This window comes from Phodopus roborovskii, unplaced genomic scaffold, assembly GCF_943737965.1.
Source record: "Phodopus roborovskii unplaced genomic scaffold, PHOROB, whole genome shotgun sequence".
Taxonomy (NCBI): Eukaryota; Metazoa; Chordata; class Mammalia; order Rodentia; family Cricetidae; genus Phodopus; species Phodopus roborovskii.
Window position 1 is genome coordinate 10,450,789 of NW_026126408.1, and position 16,655 is coordinate 10,467,443.

Consider the following 16,655-nt stretch of genomic DNA (forward strand, 5'->3'; position numbering starts at 1 on the left):
AGGTTTATCACTACTATTTTATACTTCTTCATTCATCTTTTTTAAGTATATTTTTCTTTGATGTACAGTTGTTACACTTTCAACAAAATGAATACAGAATACTTGCATAAAGTTAGAAAAGAAAATAAAGTATGTGAATTTTGTAAAACTAAAGTACCATCGTCAAATAAGAACAATCACATTTCTGTTTTTTATAAACATCTGCACAGTTATGAGCATGCAGTGTCCTCTACAACAGAGGCTCAAGTCAACAGGGAGCTCAGAGGCTAGCAAGACGAAACAGCAACTACAGGATTATTCAGTCATAAATTCTCCAAGAATCCCATAATAACATACTAATTATATACAATAGCAATATACTATTTATTCTTTCCTAATCTAGTCCACATAATTAGATTTATTAACAATAACAGACCCCATTTTCTAAAGTAAAGTATCAGTGGATTATCATTATAACCAGAAAAGATGGGAAATATTTACTTTTGCTTGTGAGAAAGTGTTACAGGCATGTATCTGTGATTTTCAACTTAAAAAGTCATCAGAATGAACAGTAAAATTGAAACATAAATACAAACTCTCAGGTCCCAGAATAGTGAATTACAATCTCTGAGGGCTTAAAATTTTGAGTGTATCTTGGGAATATTTAGAAAATTAGTCTGTATCACAAAACGGTTGAGAACCACTCACTTATATATGCTTCACTAAATTCAAATACTTAATTAGGTGCATCAGAAGAATCACAGCTAAAATTGCTAAGCTTTGGATGAACAGAGGCCTCTTAGATAGAGCTTGCTCTGTTGTAATTCAAAGCACACACTTGTTCTGTCAAGAGTATTCTGGTTCTGAAAACAGAAGATACTGGAATTGTACTGCAGCCATTTAATAGTTCAAAGTTGATATGTAAAAAATAAGCATCCCTCTTCATAACCCAGACTTCACTACTAAGCAAGGCTCTACTGGACACAAACAGGCAGAAGTAAAGGAAAACGATTCTTTTTATTACTATTAAGTTACAAATTTCCTAAAAAAAAAGGGGAGGGGTGGTAATTTCAAGACATGGTTTCTCTGTGTAACAACCCTGGCTGTCCTGTAACTCATTCTATAGTCCAGACTGGCCTTGAACTCACAAAGATGTGTCTGCCTCTGCCTTCCAAATGCTGAGATTAAAAGCATGCACAACCACTGCCTGCTTCAAACAAAATGAAGGCTCACAATACGGATACTTCATAGACATGATTTCTTTGCTTTAAGCCTCTCATTGAAAATAAATTTTAAAAAATAGTTAATCTTTTTACTAATTGTAAAATCCTATTACTTGTGCAAACATTCTTGACAGCAAGCAGCTTTTTTTTTTTTTTTTAAAGTTTCTTTACTGCTTAAGAAACATACCTGATATGCATGCAAAAGCCTCCAAGTTATTTCAAGGTAAAAGTTACCAAATCCATAGCCTATAAAAGGCCAACTATCCTTGCAGATATTCATCAAGACTGCAAAATCTTTAGTTAGGCATAAATTTCAGTTCATGAAACCATACATGTTGAAACACATAAAGTAATATACAAAATGAATTTAAAATTCATTATTAACCAGGCGTTGGTGGCACCCGCCTTTGATCCCAGCACTTGAAAGGCAGAGGCAGGCGGATCTCTGAGTTCAAGGCCAGCCTGGTCTACAGAGCGAATTCCAGGACAGCTTCCAAAACAATACAGAGAAACCCTGTCTCGAAAAACAAAAGACAAAAACAAAATTCATTATTGTTCTATTTACTTGAAGACCTGCATTTGACTATTTTTAATATGAACTAGTTTCTTAAATAAAATAAATGCCATAACTGAATACATAGTCATTTAATTACAAGGGATTTTTATATCACTCTCCAGGACGCTAATGGTATATATGCAGATGTACATACTAACTACATTGCCACTCCATGGAAAAGGGAAAGGCAAGAGAAGTTTTCAGTCCAGTAAGAAATTACATCTTTAAAGACAAAATATAAGCTAAAATAAATCACTTGGAAAAGGGAGGATACTGATTGACCTTGGGAAACATATACGGAAACTAGGACTAATATTTAGGGTGAGTGATTAAATTGCAGTGTGTAACATCTCAGATGGAAGGTAGGGTAAATAGCAAGTGAGTTTAGAATAGCTATCTCTTCAGGGATGTCTGACTTCCTGACTTTTGTATCCTTCAGTTAAGGATCATTCTGTGACAGGTTCACAGAAAAATCTACAAAGGTTTCCCAGTCTGATCTGAACTCTTAATACCATAATATGATAAATAAATGGGGATAAATCTCTCAAAAAGGGAAAGATTGGTTTTGTTTTATATTTTAACCAAGTACCACCCTCTTCCATAAAGCAGCACAAGGCTTTGCAAAGATCAAGCCAAATTTACATGAAATAGGTTTGGCGCATGCTCTCTTATACCAGGCAAAGCTTAAACTGGAGTAGTGCTGGAGAGATTTACGTTTTCTCCTCACCAGAAGATGTCGAGGTCTTTGTGGTTCAAAAGCTGAGGGATGCTGCTTCGGAGATGGAAGTCCCTGTGGATGAAGAGGATAATTCGGATGTAGCTAACTGAATGGACTAATGTTCTATTTATGTTTTAGTTATTTATTTGATAGTGGATCACAATTTTTTTTAAACTAAGTTGTTCTTTTTTGTTTTGGTAACTTTAAAATGTTCCCAAGTAGATGTTATTAGTGGATTTATTTGAGGGATTTCTTCATGCTTAAAATGTTCATGGATATATAGTTTTTCTTGTTTGTTTTTTTTTTTTATATTTTGCAAAGTCTGAAAGCAAAACATGAACCAGGTTTGGTGCATGCTCTCTTGCCAGGAAGGAGGAAGGGATATTTCCTTGGTGTCTATTCAGTTACTTACTACTCATCTCTTATTTCAAACCTAATTAGAAAGAAAGCCATGAGTTCCATCTCCTGTGGTTATCAACGTTCTTAACTTTTTAGGACAGCAATGCTTATTTACTATGTGGGTGAGGTTTTTTCACTGTGATGAATTTAAACTAAATAGAAAAGTTTTATATTTGAGGCAATACTGGCAAATAATAGTTTTTTCTTTGACAACCCCTCCAGCCAACCTCTTTTTAGATCACAGGAATAAAACTGAGCCCATTTTTCCTGTCCATAAAGCATAGGAGACTGCAGTCCTGCCATCTACATGGACCTTTTTCTCTTAGGTTTATTTTTGCTAGTAAAATTTCTGAGAAAGGGATAATTTCTAAAAGGAGACCTATGAAGGACAGTCAGCATTCAATGAAAGCCATGCTACTACTAAGCTTTGTTCATCAAACAACTGATATGATAAAAATTCAACTATGATGTGTTCAAACTTCAGGTGAAACATTTCTGTAACTTTTAAATATGAATGCAGAGCCATCTGTCACACAATTAAAGACGAACTGTACTCATTCACATTTGAAGATAAGGGGAACAGGAGCTGAGCAGAGCAGGCAATAACAGCAGAAAATTCAGCAAGGAACACTCACCAACACATTTTTCTGCCAGTTCTCCTAAAAAAGCATCCGACAGTTTTGGGTTCCAGTCCCTGGTGTGGATCTGTAAGATGTGTTTTCTGGCCTAGGAAAAAGAGAAGAGTGACATAAGACAGCACCGACTTCTCATGTATTAGCCGCAACAAATTCTGACTGTAACCCACACACCAAGTTGTTACATTTTTTTTTAAAAGAAACTTAAACACCTTGGCATCCAAACCAACCCATGAGTTAAAAAACCAAAGATTTTTGTCTCTGTTTCATAAGCTGAGACAGTCAATGTTCTAAGAAGTAAAGAAACTTTACTTCTTAGTAAAGTGGTAGCATAAAATAAATAAATCACTAATGTGTGACTAGAATTTCGAACTAAATTTTTACTTTTCTACCATACCACTTTTTAAATTTTGTTTACTATTATTAGGGTATAGACAGGGGTGTATACAAACATGTCACATCACAGGAAAACATTTTAGAGCCACTTTTCTTTTTGAACTAAGCATATGCTCCCTGTACTGGTAGAGCCAAAACCCTGTGCCTAGGCTGCTGTTAGATGTCACAAACTCAAGTGGCCACTTTGGTCTTTGCACCTACAACTAAGCCCAACTCTAGGCACTGACACACACCTGGGCAATGCAAGTGAGACTATAACCACCCCCAACCCCATCCCAAGCCTCAGGGAACATCATAGAAGGTGCAGAAGGGTTGGAGAGATGGCTCAAGGGTTAAGAGCACTTGTTTTTCTTCTGGAGGACCTGGGTTCAATCCCCAGCACCCACATGGTAGCTCACAACTATCAGTAATTTCAGTTCCAAGAGATCTGACTTCTATACTCACACAGACATTCACACACCTAGTAAGAAAAAAAAGGAATAAGGGGCAGAAAGAATATAAGGGTGAGAAGGGTAAGTGCTGTGAAATGTTATTTGCTAACATAATAAAGTTATTACATTCATTAATTCACAGCAGCATTACCTGCATAAGATCTGCAAAAAGTCAAACCAGTCAAAACTGCAGCATGGATGGAAGAGTATTGCAAAAAGCCCCACCCTAGGTGAGGAGCAAGGGGCAGCTGATAAGAAAGGACAATTACTTTTTCTTGGGGGTATGGCCACTGGTAGGTTGTCCATACTCTACTGAATGACCTCAAATCCATTTATTTTTGTGTATATCAGCAGCACTAAGTCAACTCAGTGAGATAATTTTTTAAAGGGGACAAGAGACTTAATATGAAGTTAGGAAGATGGGCTGTCAGAGATGGAGACTCTGGGGCAATTTGAAGGCAGAAAATGGGTAGATATGATCAAACATATTGAATAAAAAGTATGAAATTATCAAAGAATAAATTTGAAATATTTTAAAGAATGTTAGAGGGTCTATATATGCTGTCCTAACAAAGGTAAACCTAGTACCATTTTTAAAGCCTTTAAATTAGTTTATGGACAGGGAGTGGTGGTGCACACCTTTAATCCCAGCACTTGGGAGGCAGAGACTACCAGATCTCTGTGAATGTGAGGTCAGCAAGGTCTATACAGACTTCTAGGACAGTCAGGGCTGCACAGGGTAACCCTGTCTCAAAAAAAGTTTTTAGATCCAAATCTAAGTCAATGACAGTAGTAAAGGGTATCCTATGCTCTTCTATACTCCTAATTATGGAGGCTTCTATGTCTATGTATACAAATCAGGCAATTCACATTTCATACACAGTATCTCCTCTGAAATATGAGTTCTCATAGAAATTCAAGAAATAAATCAAATCAAGACTAACAATAAAAATTTCAAGTATAAATAAGGAGGAAAGAACTTTATAACATACTAAATAACAATTTCTATAATAAATGTTAACATATTATTCTGTCTTAAGGAAGCATTCTTTAAAGACTGCATCTTTCTCTCTCTCTCTCTCTCTCTCTCTCTCTCTCTCTCTCTCTCTCTCTCTCCCTCTTTCTTTCTTTCTTTCTTTCTTTCTTTCTTTCTTTCTTTCTTTCTTTCTTTCTTTCCAAGACAGGGTTTCTCCGTATAGCTTTTGAAGCCTGTCTTCGAACTAGATCCATATACATCAGGCTGGCCTCGAAGTCACAGAGATTCCCCTGCTTCTGCCTCCCCTGCGCTGGGAATAAAGGTGTGTGCCACCACCGCTCAAAAATACTATATGTTTTAAATACTACAAATAAAATGAATAACATTTACTGCTTTTAATTAGCTAGAATTCATATGTTAGCTATAAAAATTTCGGCATAGGATATTTATGGACATATTTTTAGGGAAGGGAGGCAGAAAAGATGGCTCAGCAGTAAAAAACACTGGCTGCTCTTTCAGAGGACCCACGTTCAGCTCCTACCACCTACATAGTGACTTATAGTCACCTGTAACTTCAGTTCCAGGGGATCCAGTACCCTCTTCAGGCCTCCACGGGTACCAGGCTTGCACTCAGTGCATTTACATACATGAGGCAAAATACTCATATTAATAAAATAAAAAATAAATAAATGTTTCTTAAAAGTTTATGGGACCAACTAGAGACACACACTAAGTATACATGATAATTGCTTCACTGGAAGGAGGGGCAGCAAATAAGCATCCACAGAAACCCAACCAGGAACTTTCCTTTCTCTGAAGTTCTTGACATTCTGATAAGTGCTAATAGAGCAAAAAAATTAACTGTTCAAAATTTTCACATAGTTTGCTGCTGCTGTTCCAGTTGTTAAAATACCACATAGCCCAGGCTGGCCTCAAACTTAGAATTCTCATGCCTCAGTCCCCCTAAGGTGCTATGATTATAGGCAAGCATTAATAAGGAATGTAACACAGGATTTTTAAAAAATTACTAAGATATTCCTCAAGCAAAAAATTAACAATTAAAATATAACCTTCAATGTATATGCTTTGTAACTGAGTTACAAGCTTACTATACATGTATTTATATGTATATATTTTATATGTCTATATGTCAACAAAAACAACAACAAAAAACAAAACAAAACAAAAACACTCTTACCCTTTGATCAGGCAGGTTGAAAAGGAATTCTCTGTCAAAACGACCAGGTCTCCTGAGTGCAGGATCTATAGAGTCAAGTCTGTTTGTAGCACCAATAACAACAATTTCACCTCTATTATCTAATCCATCCATAAGAGCAAGGAGAGTTGACACTATAGAGCTGTTGAAAAAGTTTATGTAAAACTTAATGAAAGAGAAAAAGTAAACATTAATGCTAATAATAAAGAATTAAATAATAATATAATAATTGTACCACAAATGCATACTAATACTATACAGTGAAATCAACATTGAAAGTGCACAAAAAAATGCAATAGACATCTAACCACAGCTACCAAAAGGGTAAGGATGAAAAGACAGAGAAAGAAAAGATAATATTGAAATTAAAATCTGAGCAGGGTTTGCAACTCCATGACAAAGTCCAGGAGTCCAGACTGGTCAACATATCAAGAATATCTAAGAAAAAAAAAAGGGAGGGGGGAGGAATTAAGATAAAAATAAATATTTTAAAAAGCAAGTCAAAGAACACTTGAATAACATATTAACATATACAAAGCCCTGGTTTAATGTTCAGAAGTACAAAATATAATGGCAATATGGATCAGTGAATAAAGCCATTTGCCAGTAGGCCTTATGATCTGAGTTTGATCCCCAGAACTCACATGATGAAAGAACTGTGGTGATATATTATTTATGATTTAATAAAGATTGCCTGAAAGATCAAAACACAAAGCCAGCCATACTAGTTAGCTATAGAAGCTCAGCAGTGGTGGCATACACCTTCAATCCCAGTATTAAAGACGCAGAGGCAGATGAATCTCTGAGAGTCCAAGGCAACCCAGGGCTACACAAGACTGAAATCAGTCTAAAACAGAAACAGCTCACACAAAGGAGATCTCAGTAGTTGGGATCCCATACCTTTAAGCCAGCTCTAGAAAGGTATATAAGATAGGAAAAAGATATTCAGATGGGGCATGTTGGTCTCTAGCCACAATGAGGTCAGAATTGCTTCAGCCTGGGTAGACATGTAAGACCTACTGGCTTGGCTGCTTTGATTCTCTGATCATCAGCTTGAAGCTTAAACCCCAGTATCTTTCTTTGGGACTTTTTATTTTTTTGTGTTATAGAGAACTGACTAATGAAAAGTTGCACACCTTTCATAGCATGCCATGGCATACACACATGTACACCCACAAAATAAATGAATGTCATAAGACATCTGAAGTAAAACTTTGCTGCGTCAAAGGATGCAATCAAGAATGTGAAATGAAGAGTCCACCCTACTTCGGAGACTTCTCAGAGCAACTCTGGACAAAGGAGACCTGCCTATCCATGCGGGACCACCTGTAATTTCCACCTATTTGGTCTCTGACCCCACCTCCAGTCCTCTGCTGGAGTCCCGAACCCCTCCCAGAGATCTGCGTATCTCTGCAGGTCCACTCTGAGTTCCTGCCGGCAAGATCCTTGACCCCCCAAAACAGGGCCTCTGCTAAAGAAAGAGGCCTCAGTTGGAGATTCCCAGTTTCCAATGACATCCGACTATCCTGCAAAACCTTCCCAAGTTTCAGCTCAGCCTTTGTCTTCTGCCAGCCATTGGCTAGAGGCATTGGCTCGTGGCATCTTCTACTGGATCCTCAGCCTTGACCCCATCCTTGGGTCCCTGTCTGAGGAGAGACCTCCTAGAGAGCTTGGACCACACAGAGCTACAGATATTGAATCTCTGACCCACATAAGCCCACCAGGGAAGTACCATAGAGAGAAGGGGAGACCCCACCAACACCTACTGGAAGAAGCTATGGGAAGAAGGCAATACAATAAAACACCTAACAACAGAAAGACAAACATGACACCACCAGAATCTAGGGAATCTACACCAACTACAACGGAACACAACAACAAAGCAGAGGAAGCAGAAAGGAACGACTTAAAAATTACCATCATAAAAATGATAGAAGCCCTCAAAGAAGATGTGAGAAAATCCCTTAAAGAAATGGAGGAAAAAAACAAACAAAAAAGTGGAAGAAATGAACAAATTCCTTAAGGAAAAAAAATTAAGCAGGTGAAGGAAACAGTTCAAGACTTAAAAACTGAAATAGAGAAAATAAAGGCAACACAAACCGAAGGGAATGTTGGAAATAGAAAAACTGGGCAAAAAATCGGGAACTACAGACACAAGCATAACCAACAGAATTCAAGAGATGGAACAGAGAATCTCAGGCACAGAAGATAAACTAGAAGAAATAGATTCATCAACCAAAGAAAATCATAAATCCAACAAATCCTTAACACAAAACATCCAGGAAATGTGGGACACCATGAAAAGGCCAAACCTAAGAATAATAGGCATAGAGGAAGGTGAGGAAGCCCAGCTCAAAGGTGCCGAAAACATATTCAACAAAATCATCGAGGAAAACTTTCCAAATCTGAAGAAGGACATGCCCATGAAAGTACAAGAAGCATACCGAACCCCAAATAGGCTGGAACAAGGAAAAAAGACCCCTCGACATATAATAATCAAAACACCTAGCATACAGAATAAAGAAACACTTAAGAGCAGTAAAGAAAAAAGGACAGGTAACATATAAAGGCAGACCTATCAAAATTACACCTGACTTCTCCATGGAAACCCTCAAGGCCAGAAGGTCCTGGATAGATGTTCTAAAAGTATTAAGAGAACATGGATGCCAGCCTAGGCTACTATATCCAGCAAAACTCTCAGTCAATATAGATGGAGAAAACAAGATATTTTATAACAAAACCAGATTTTCCCAATACGTATCTAAAAATCCAGCCCTACAAAAAGTATTGGAAGGAAAACTCCAACCCAAGGAAGGTAAATACGCCCACAAAAATGTAGGCAACAGATAATCCAACTACACCAGAAACCAAGGGTAAAGCAGAACTAATATATTCACAATACCACTGCCAACCACAAACCTAAATCAAACAAGCATCAACAATCAATGGTCCTTACTCACCCTCAACATTAATGGTCTTAACTCACCTATAAAAAGACACAGGCTAACAGAATGGATACGAAGACAGAATCCATCCTTCTGCTGCATACAAGAAACACATCTAAGCTTCAAAGATAGACATTACCTCAGGGTAAAGGGTTGGGAAAAGATTTTCCAATCAAATGGAAATGAGAAGCAAGCAGGCGTAGCTATTCTAATATCTAACAAGTTAGACTTCAAACCAAAATTAATCAAAAGAAATGAAGACGGTCATTTCATATTCATCGCAGGAAAAATCCATCAACACAAAGTCTCAGTTCTGAACATCTATGCCCCTAATACAAAGTCACCCACATTCGTAAAAGAAAGACTACTAAAACTCAAACCTCATATAAAACCTCACACACTTATACTGGGAGACTTCAATACACCACTCTCAACATTAGACAGGACCACAAATCAGAAACTCAACAAAGAAACAAAAGAACTAACAGAATTTATGTCTCAACTGGGGTTAACAGACATCTATAGAACATTCCATCCAAAGACAAAAGAATATACCTTCTTCTCTGCTCCACATGGAACCTTCTCTAAAATCGACCACATACTAGGTGGCATAACAAACCTCAACAGATACAAGAGAATAGGAATAGTCCCCTGTACATTATCAGACCACCATGCTTTAAAATTGGAATTCAACAACAACACAAATAGCAGAAAACCTGCAAACTCATGGAAACTGAACAATGTGCAATTGCACCACTCCTGGGTGAAAGAACAAATAATGAACGAAATTAAGGACTTTCTAATTCAACGAGAATGAGGACACAACATACCCAAACTTATGGGACACCTTGAATGCAGTGCTACGAGGGAAGTTCATTGCACTAAGTGCCCATATGAAGAAAACAGAGGATAGTCACATAAGAGAATTAACAGCGCAAGAGAGAAGCGAACTCACCCCGTAGGAGTAGACGCCAGGAAATAATCAACTTGAGGGCTGAAATCAGCAAAATAGAAACCAGGAAAACAATACCAAAAAAAAAAAAAAAAAAAAAAAATCAACGAAGAGTTGGTTTTTTGAGAAAAATCAACAAGATAGACAAACTTTTATCCAAATTAACGAAAAAGCAGAGAGAGAACATGCAAATTACAGAAACGAAAAGTGGAACATAACAACGGACACAGAGGAAATCCAGACAATTTTCAGGTCATACTTTGAAAATCTGTATTCCACAAAAATTGAAAATTCAAAGGAAATGGACAAATTTCTGGATAACTATCATTTACCAAAATTAAATCAAGAACAGAAAAACAACTTAAATAGACCTATAACCCACAATGAAATAGAGGCAGTCATCAAAAGCCTTCCAACCAAAAAAAAGCCCAGGGCCTGATGGATTCAATGCAGAATACTACCAGACATTCAAGGAAGAACTAATACCACTACTCCTCAAACTGTTCCACAAGATAGAAACAGAAGGTTCATTGCCAAACTCTTTTTATGAGGCCACAATAACCTTGGTACCCTAGCCTCACAAAGACACAACTAAGAAAGAAAACTACAGACCAATATCCCTGATGAACATCGATGCAAAAATACTCAATAAAATACTGACAAACCGAATTCAAGAATACACGAGAGAAATCATCCACCATGACCAAGTGTAGGCTTCATCCCTGGAATGCAGGGATGGTTTAACATATGAAAATCTATCAACGTGATCCACCATATAAACAAACAGAGAAAGAAAAACCATATTATTATCTCCCTAGATGCTGAAAAAGCCTTCAGCAAAATTTAACACCCTTTCATGATAAAGGTCTTGGAGAGATCAGGGATAACAGGAACATACCTAAACATAATAAGAGCAATATACAGCAAACCAACTGCCAACATCAAACTGAATGGAGAGAAACTTAAGCCAATTCCTCTAAAATCAGGAACAAGACAAGGCTGCCCTCTCTCTCCATATCTTTTCAATATCGTACTAGAAGTTCTAGCTAATGCTATAAGACAACAAAAGGAGATCAAGGAGATCCAAATTGGAAAGGAAGAAGTCAAATTGTCTCCATTTGCAGATGATATGATAGTTTTCATAAGCGACCCAATAAACTCTACCAGGGAACTCCTACAGCTGATAAACACCTTCAGCAAACTACCAGGATACAAGATAAACTCAAAAAAATCAGTAACCCTACTTTTTTTCAGACGACAAAGAGACAGAGAAAGAAATCAGAGAAACATCACCCTTTACAATAGCCACAAACAACATAAAGTATCTTGGTGTAACGCTTACTAAACAAGTAAAAGACCTATATAATAAGAACTTTGTGGCTCTAAAGAAAAAAATTAAAGAAGATACCAGAAAATGGAAAGATCTCCCATGCTCTTGGATAGGTAGGATAAACATAGTAAAAATGGCAATCTTGCCAAAAGCAATCTACAGATTCAATGCAATCCCCATTAAAATCCCACCACAATTCTTCACCAACCTTGAAAGGATAATAATCAACTTTATATGGAAAAACAAAAGACCCAAGATAGCCAAAACAACCCTATACAATAAAAGAAATTCAGGGGGCATCACCATTCCTGACTTTAAGCTCTATTACAGAGCTATAGTTCTGAAAACAGCCTGGTATTGGCACAAAAATAGACAAGTAGACCAATGGAATTGAATTGAAAATCCTGATAATAACCCACACACCTATTAACACCCGATTTTCGACAAAACAGCTAATATTATACAATGGGGCGAAGACAGCATCTTCAACAAATGGTGCTGGCACAATTGGATGAGGTTGTGTAGAAGAATGCAGATAAACCCATGTCTGTCGCCATGCACAAAACTCAAGTCCAAATGGATCAAAGACCTCAACATCAATCCAGCCACATTGAACCTCTTAGAAGAGAAAGTAGGCGGTACCCTTGAACAAGTTGGTATAGGAGACCGCTTCCTGAACATAACTCCAGGGGCACAGACACTGAAAGAAACAATTAATAAATGGGACCTCTTCAAACTTAGAAGCTTCTGTAAGGCAAAGGACACAGTGGACAAGACCAAACGGCAGCCCACAGACTGGGAAAAGATTTTCACCAATCCTATATCCGACAAAGGGCTGATCTCCAAAATAAACAAAGAACTCAAGAAACTAGCCAACAAAACACCAAATAACCCTATTTAAAAATGGGGTACAGAACTGAAGAAAGAATTCTCAATAGAGGAAATCAAAAAGGCTGAAAGACACTTAAGAAAATGATCCACATCCTTAGCTATCAGGGAAATGCAAATCAAAACAACTTTGAGATACCATCTTATACCTGCCAGAATGGCTAAAATTAGAAACACCAATGATGACTCATGTTGGAGAGGATGTGGACAAAAGGGGAACACACCTCCACTGCTGGTGGGAGTGGAAACTCATACAGCCATTTTTGGAGATCAGTATGGCGGTTCCTCAGGAAAATGGGAATTAGTTTACCACAGGACCTGGCAATCCCCCTCTTAGGCATATACCCAAATGATCCACATCCATGCAACAAAGACATCTGTTCAACTATGTTCATAGCAGCACTATTTGTAATAGCAAGAACCAGGAAGCAACCTAGATGCCCCTCAATTGAAGAATGGTTAATGAAGATGTGGCACATCTACACAATGGAATACTACTCTGCAGAAAAAAATAATGGTATCTTGAATTTCTCAGGCAAGTGGATGGCACTTGAAGAAACCATCCTGAATGAGGTAACCCAGTCACAAAAAGAGGAACACAGTATGTACTCACTCATATATGGATTTTAGACCTAGATCAAAGGATCACCAGCCTATAATTCACACCACCAGAAGAACTAGGATACAAGGTATATTCTAAGAGATTCATATAAAGTCCCTTACAGAACCGGGAAGGGACAAGTCCCCCAGAGCTCAGGGGAAGTGGGGGGGGGCAGCGAATGGAGAGAGAAGTAGGAGATAACAAGGGGGAGGAAAGGAAAACATGTAGGACCAGGAAGATTGAGCCTGGTTAGAAATAGAAGACAGGAAAGAGAGAGAGAGAGAGACAGAGACAGAGAGAGAGAACATAAAAGAGGGAGCCAATATTGGTTTGAAGATAAAATTGAACAAAGAAAGTCTAGAGAACGACAAGACTGCTGCCAACTAACAATTTGAGCTTCCGTGGAAAGGCTATCATAAATGCCCTTCCCGGAGAGTGAGATCATCAACTAACTTCTCCATGGAGCCCTCAACTAATAATGCCTGTTGGTAACAGGAGCAAACACCCATACATAAACACTGAGTCGAACTAGAACCTAGATGCAGATGGAGAGGACAAGACCAGGTTGCAGAAACACATACAGACAGCTTAACTGAACAAGGAGGAGCTAACAGGCCACCCGACTGATAGCTGGGAAGCCAGCATGGGACTGATTCAGGCCCCCCTGAATATGGGTCTCAGCCAGAAGGACTGAGCAATCTAAGGGACCTCAGACAGTGGAGCCAGGATGTATCCCTGGTGCACAAAAGGACCTTGCTAACACATCCCCCATGGAGGGATAACTGCCTTAACCTAGAGACAGGAGAGAAGCCCTAGTCCCTACTTCACATGACCTGTCAGATCTATATGACCCCAACTGGATGGCATTCCCCTACATATGGAATTGGGATGGGGGGATGGGAGGGAAGGGTGGTTAGAGTGCATGTGAGAGGGCAGAGAAAGTGGGAGGGAGGGAGTGAGGGAGGGAGGGAGGGAGAGGGAACTGGGATCGACAAGTAAAATAATAAATTAAATTTAAAAAAAAAAAAAAAAGCTTTGACTCCAAAATTTTAAGTTCAAGGACAAGTTACTGGGGAAAAGGATTTCTATTTTTGTTTCCACAGAAAATGAAAAGATGTGGATTCCTTCCAGACTAATGTGGTTTGATCAAGCCAGACCACCTGAAACAGAGTACTAGGTGATCCTACATTCAAAACAGCTGAACAAAGCAGCCTTACGGACTACAGCCAGGATTTCTGAATCTTTTTCGAATCCCTTCCATGACAGCGCCCCTTACCAGCAGGAAGTAGTTTGGAAAGAATGACGCCCAAATTCCCAAATATTGTCTATAAATATTTGTTTTCATTTAAATGGACTTGGTTATATAAAATTAAAAAAAAGAAAAAAAGAAAAAGAAAGAATGTGAAATGAAGCCAGGCATTGGTGGTGCACACTTTTAATCCCAGTACTTGGGAGGCAGAGCCAGGAGGATCTCTATGAGTTTGAGAGCAGCCTAGTCTACAAGAGCTAGTTCCAGGACAGCCTCCAAAGCTACAAAGAGAAACCCTGTCTTTAAAAAAAAAAAAAAAACATGAAATGAGGGGGCTGGAGAGATGGCTCAGCAATCCCCAGCACCCATGTGGCAGTTCTCAACTATCTGTAACTTCAGTTCCAGGGGATTGACCCCCTTACAGAGACATACATGCAGGCAAAATACCAATACACATAAAATAAGAATAAAGAAATCATTTTTAAATGCTTTAAAAAGAACATGAAATGACAACCCAAGAGAACAAGAAACTATTTGAAAATTATATATTTAATGAAAGTATAAAGTCAAAAATATATAACTATAATAAATGATCAATGCAAATAGTGAAATATAAATATAGGCAAAGGATTTAAAAAGCAAAAGATGGCATGCAAAGGGCATATCATTAAACTAAGCATATGAAAATCAAACCAAATTAGGTACCACTTTAAACCCACTATAACTAGTATAATTAAATAAAAAGGTGTTGATAATGTCTTAGGGAAATTATAATGCTCCCACACTGCTGGAGAGTAATATAAAATGGTGTACTTCTGGAAGCAAATGTAGCAGATTTTCCACCATTTAAGAGTTACTATATGAACTGGGCTTTGGTGGCGCACACCTTTAGTCCCAGAACTTGGGAGGCAGAGGCAGGCAGATTGAGGCCAGCCTGGTCTACAAAGCTAGTTCGAGGGCTGACTCCAAAGCTACACAGAGAAACCCTGCTATACAGATCAATATTAATCATGATAGCCTAAGAGTCAGAGCAATAAAATGAACAAGCAGATAAATAAAGTATGGTCCCACCAGGGTGGACTGTCAACAAATGGATCAACTCAGGCTGCTACCAGGAGGCTGCACTCAGGAGACTGAGGCAAGAGGATCACCAGTTTGAGGACACCTTGGTTACAGAGTTTTGAAGGCAACACAGATCTACAAAGTTAAAAACTCTATCCCCAATGACATTCCTCCAAGAAAATGATAAACTGATAGCATGGGAAATGCTTGGAAATACTGCTAACTGAAAGAATATAAGCAGGAGGACCAAATATCACAGAGCCATGTTTACAAACTATCTAGAATATGCAAACACTCATACACATAAGTAAATAAATCTTATATAGACAAGTAAAGAAAGCCAGATGTGGTCCATGTCTATAATCCCAGCAGCGAGTTGAGAGATGGATACAGAGAAATTGAAGTTCCAGGCCAGCCTGGGCTACAGCTCTCTGAAAACAATAGAGGACTGGCAAAATAGCAGATAAGAGTGCTTGTCAGTCCTTGGAACCTACAGTAGAAGGAAGGAACTCATTCCCAAAGGTTGTCTCTGATCTCTGTGTGTACATGGTGGGGAGAGCAGGGTGGGTGTAAATGAATAAAAGTAAAGAAGCAAAATAGAGAAACAGAGTGTGATAGTGTATGCATATAGTCGTAGACCCTCAGGCCTAGGAAACTTCTGAGTCCAGAAGTTTCAAGTCAGCCTGGGCAACCAAAAGTAGTCTTGTTTCATGGGAAAATAATTTAAATTTACAGTGGTAGGCTACAAGTTTGCCTCCAGCCAGATGTGAGGGCATATATCTTTAATCCCTGCACTTGGGAGGCAGATGAATGACTTCTGTGAAAGTAGAGCTCTGTGATTTCTAGGGCAACCTGGTCTACATAGTTCCAGGACAGCCAGGGCTATATAAAAAGACCCTGTCTTGAAGAAGAAAAGAAAAAAGCTTGCCTAGAATACAAAAGGGCCTATATCTGATCCCCCAAATAGGGGGAGGGTTACAGTAGTTTATTTTTAATAGAGAAACTGTGGGCCTGTTTGTTTCCCTGTCTGAAAATGTATGGTATCTACAGTTCCCCTATTTCTAGCAATAGTGTTTTTCTTAATTTGCCAACTGTTCTC

At 38.3% G+C, this 16,655-nt stretch overlaps 1 protein-coding gene across 3 annotated transcripts in view; it reads right to left on the minus strand.

Annotated features, from left to right (window-relative positions):
- The window catches only part of Atad2b (ATPase family AAA domain containing 2B), a 134,207-nt gene that overhangs the window by 68,309 nt on the left and 49,243 nt on the right, over positions 1–16,655 (minus strand). For all 3 annotated transcript variants that reach the window (XM_051181697.1, XM_051181696.1, XM_051181695.1), the window contains exons 14-15: positions 6,512–6,671; positions 3,511–3,601 (exon numbers count right to left, since the gene is read on the minus strand). In XM_051181697.1, coding sequence (XP_051037654.1) covers positions 3,511–3,601; positions 6,512–6,671 — 251 coding nt within the window. The remainder of the gene's footprint in view (positions 1–3,510; positions 3,602–6,511; positions 6,672–16,655) is intronic.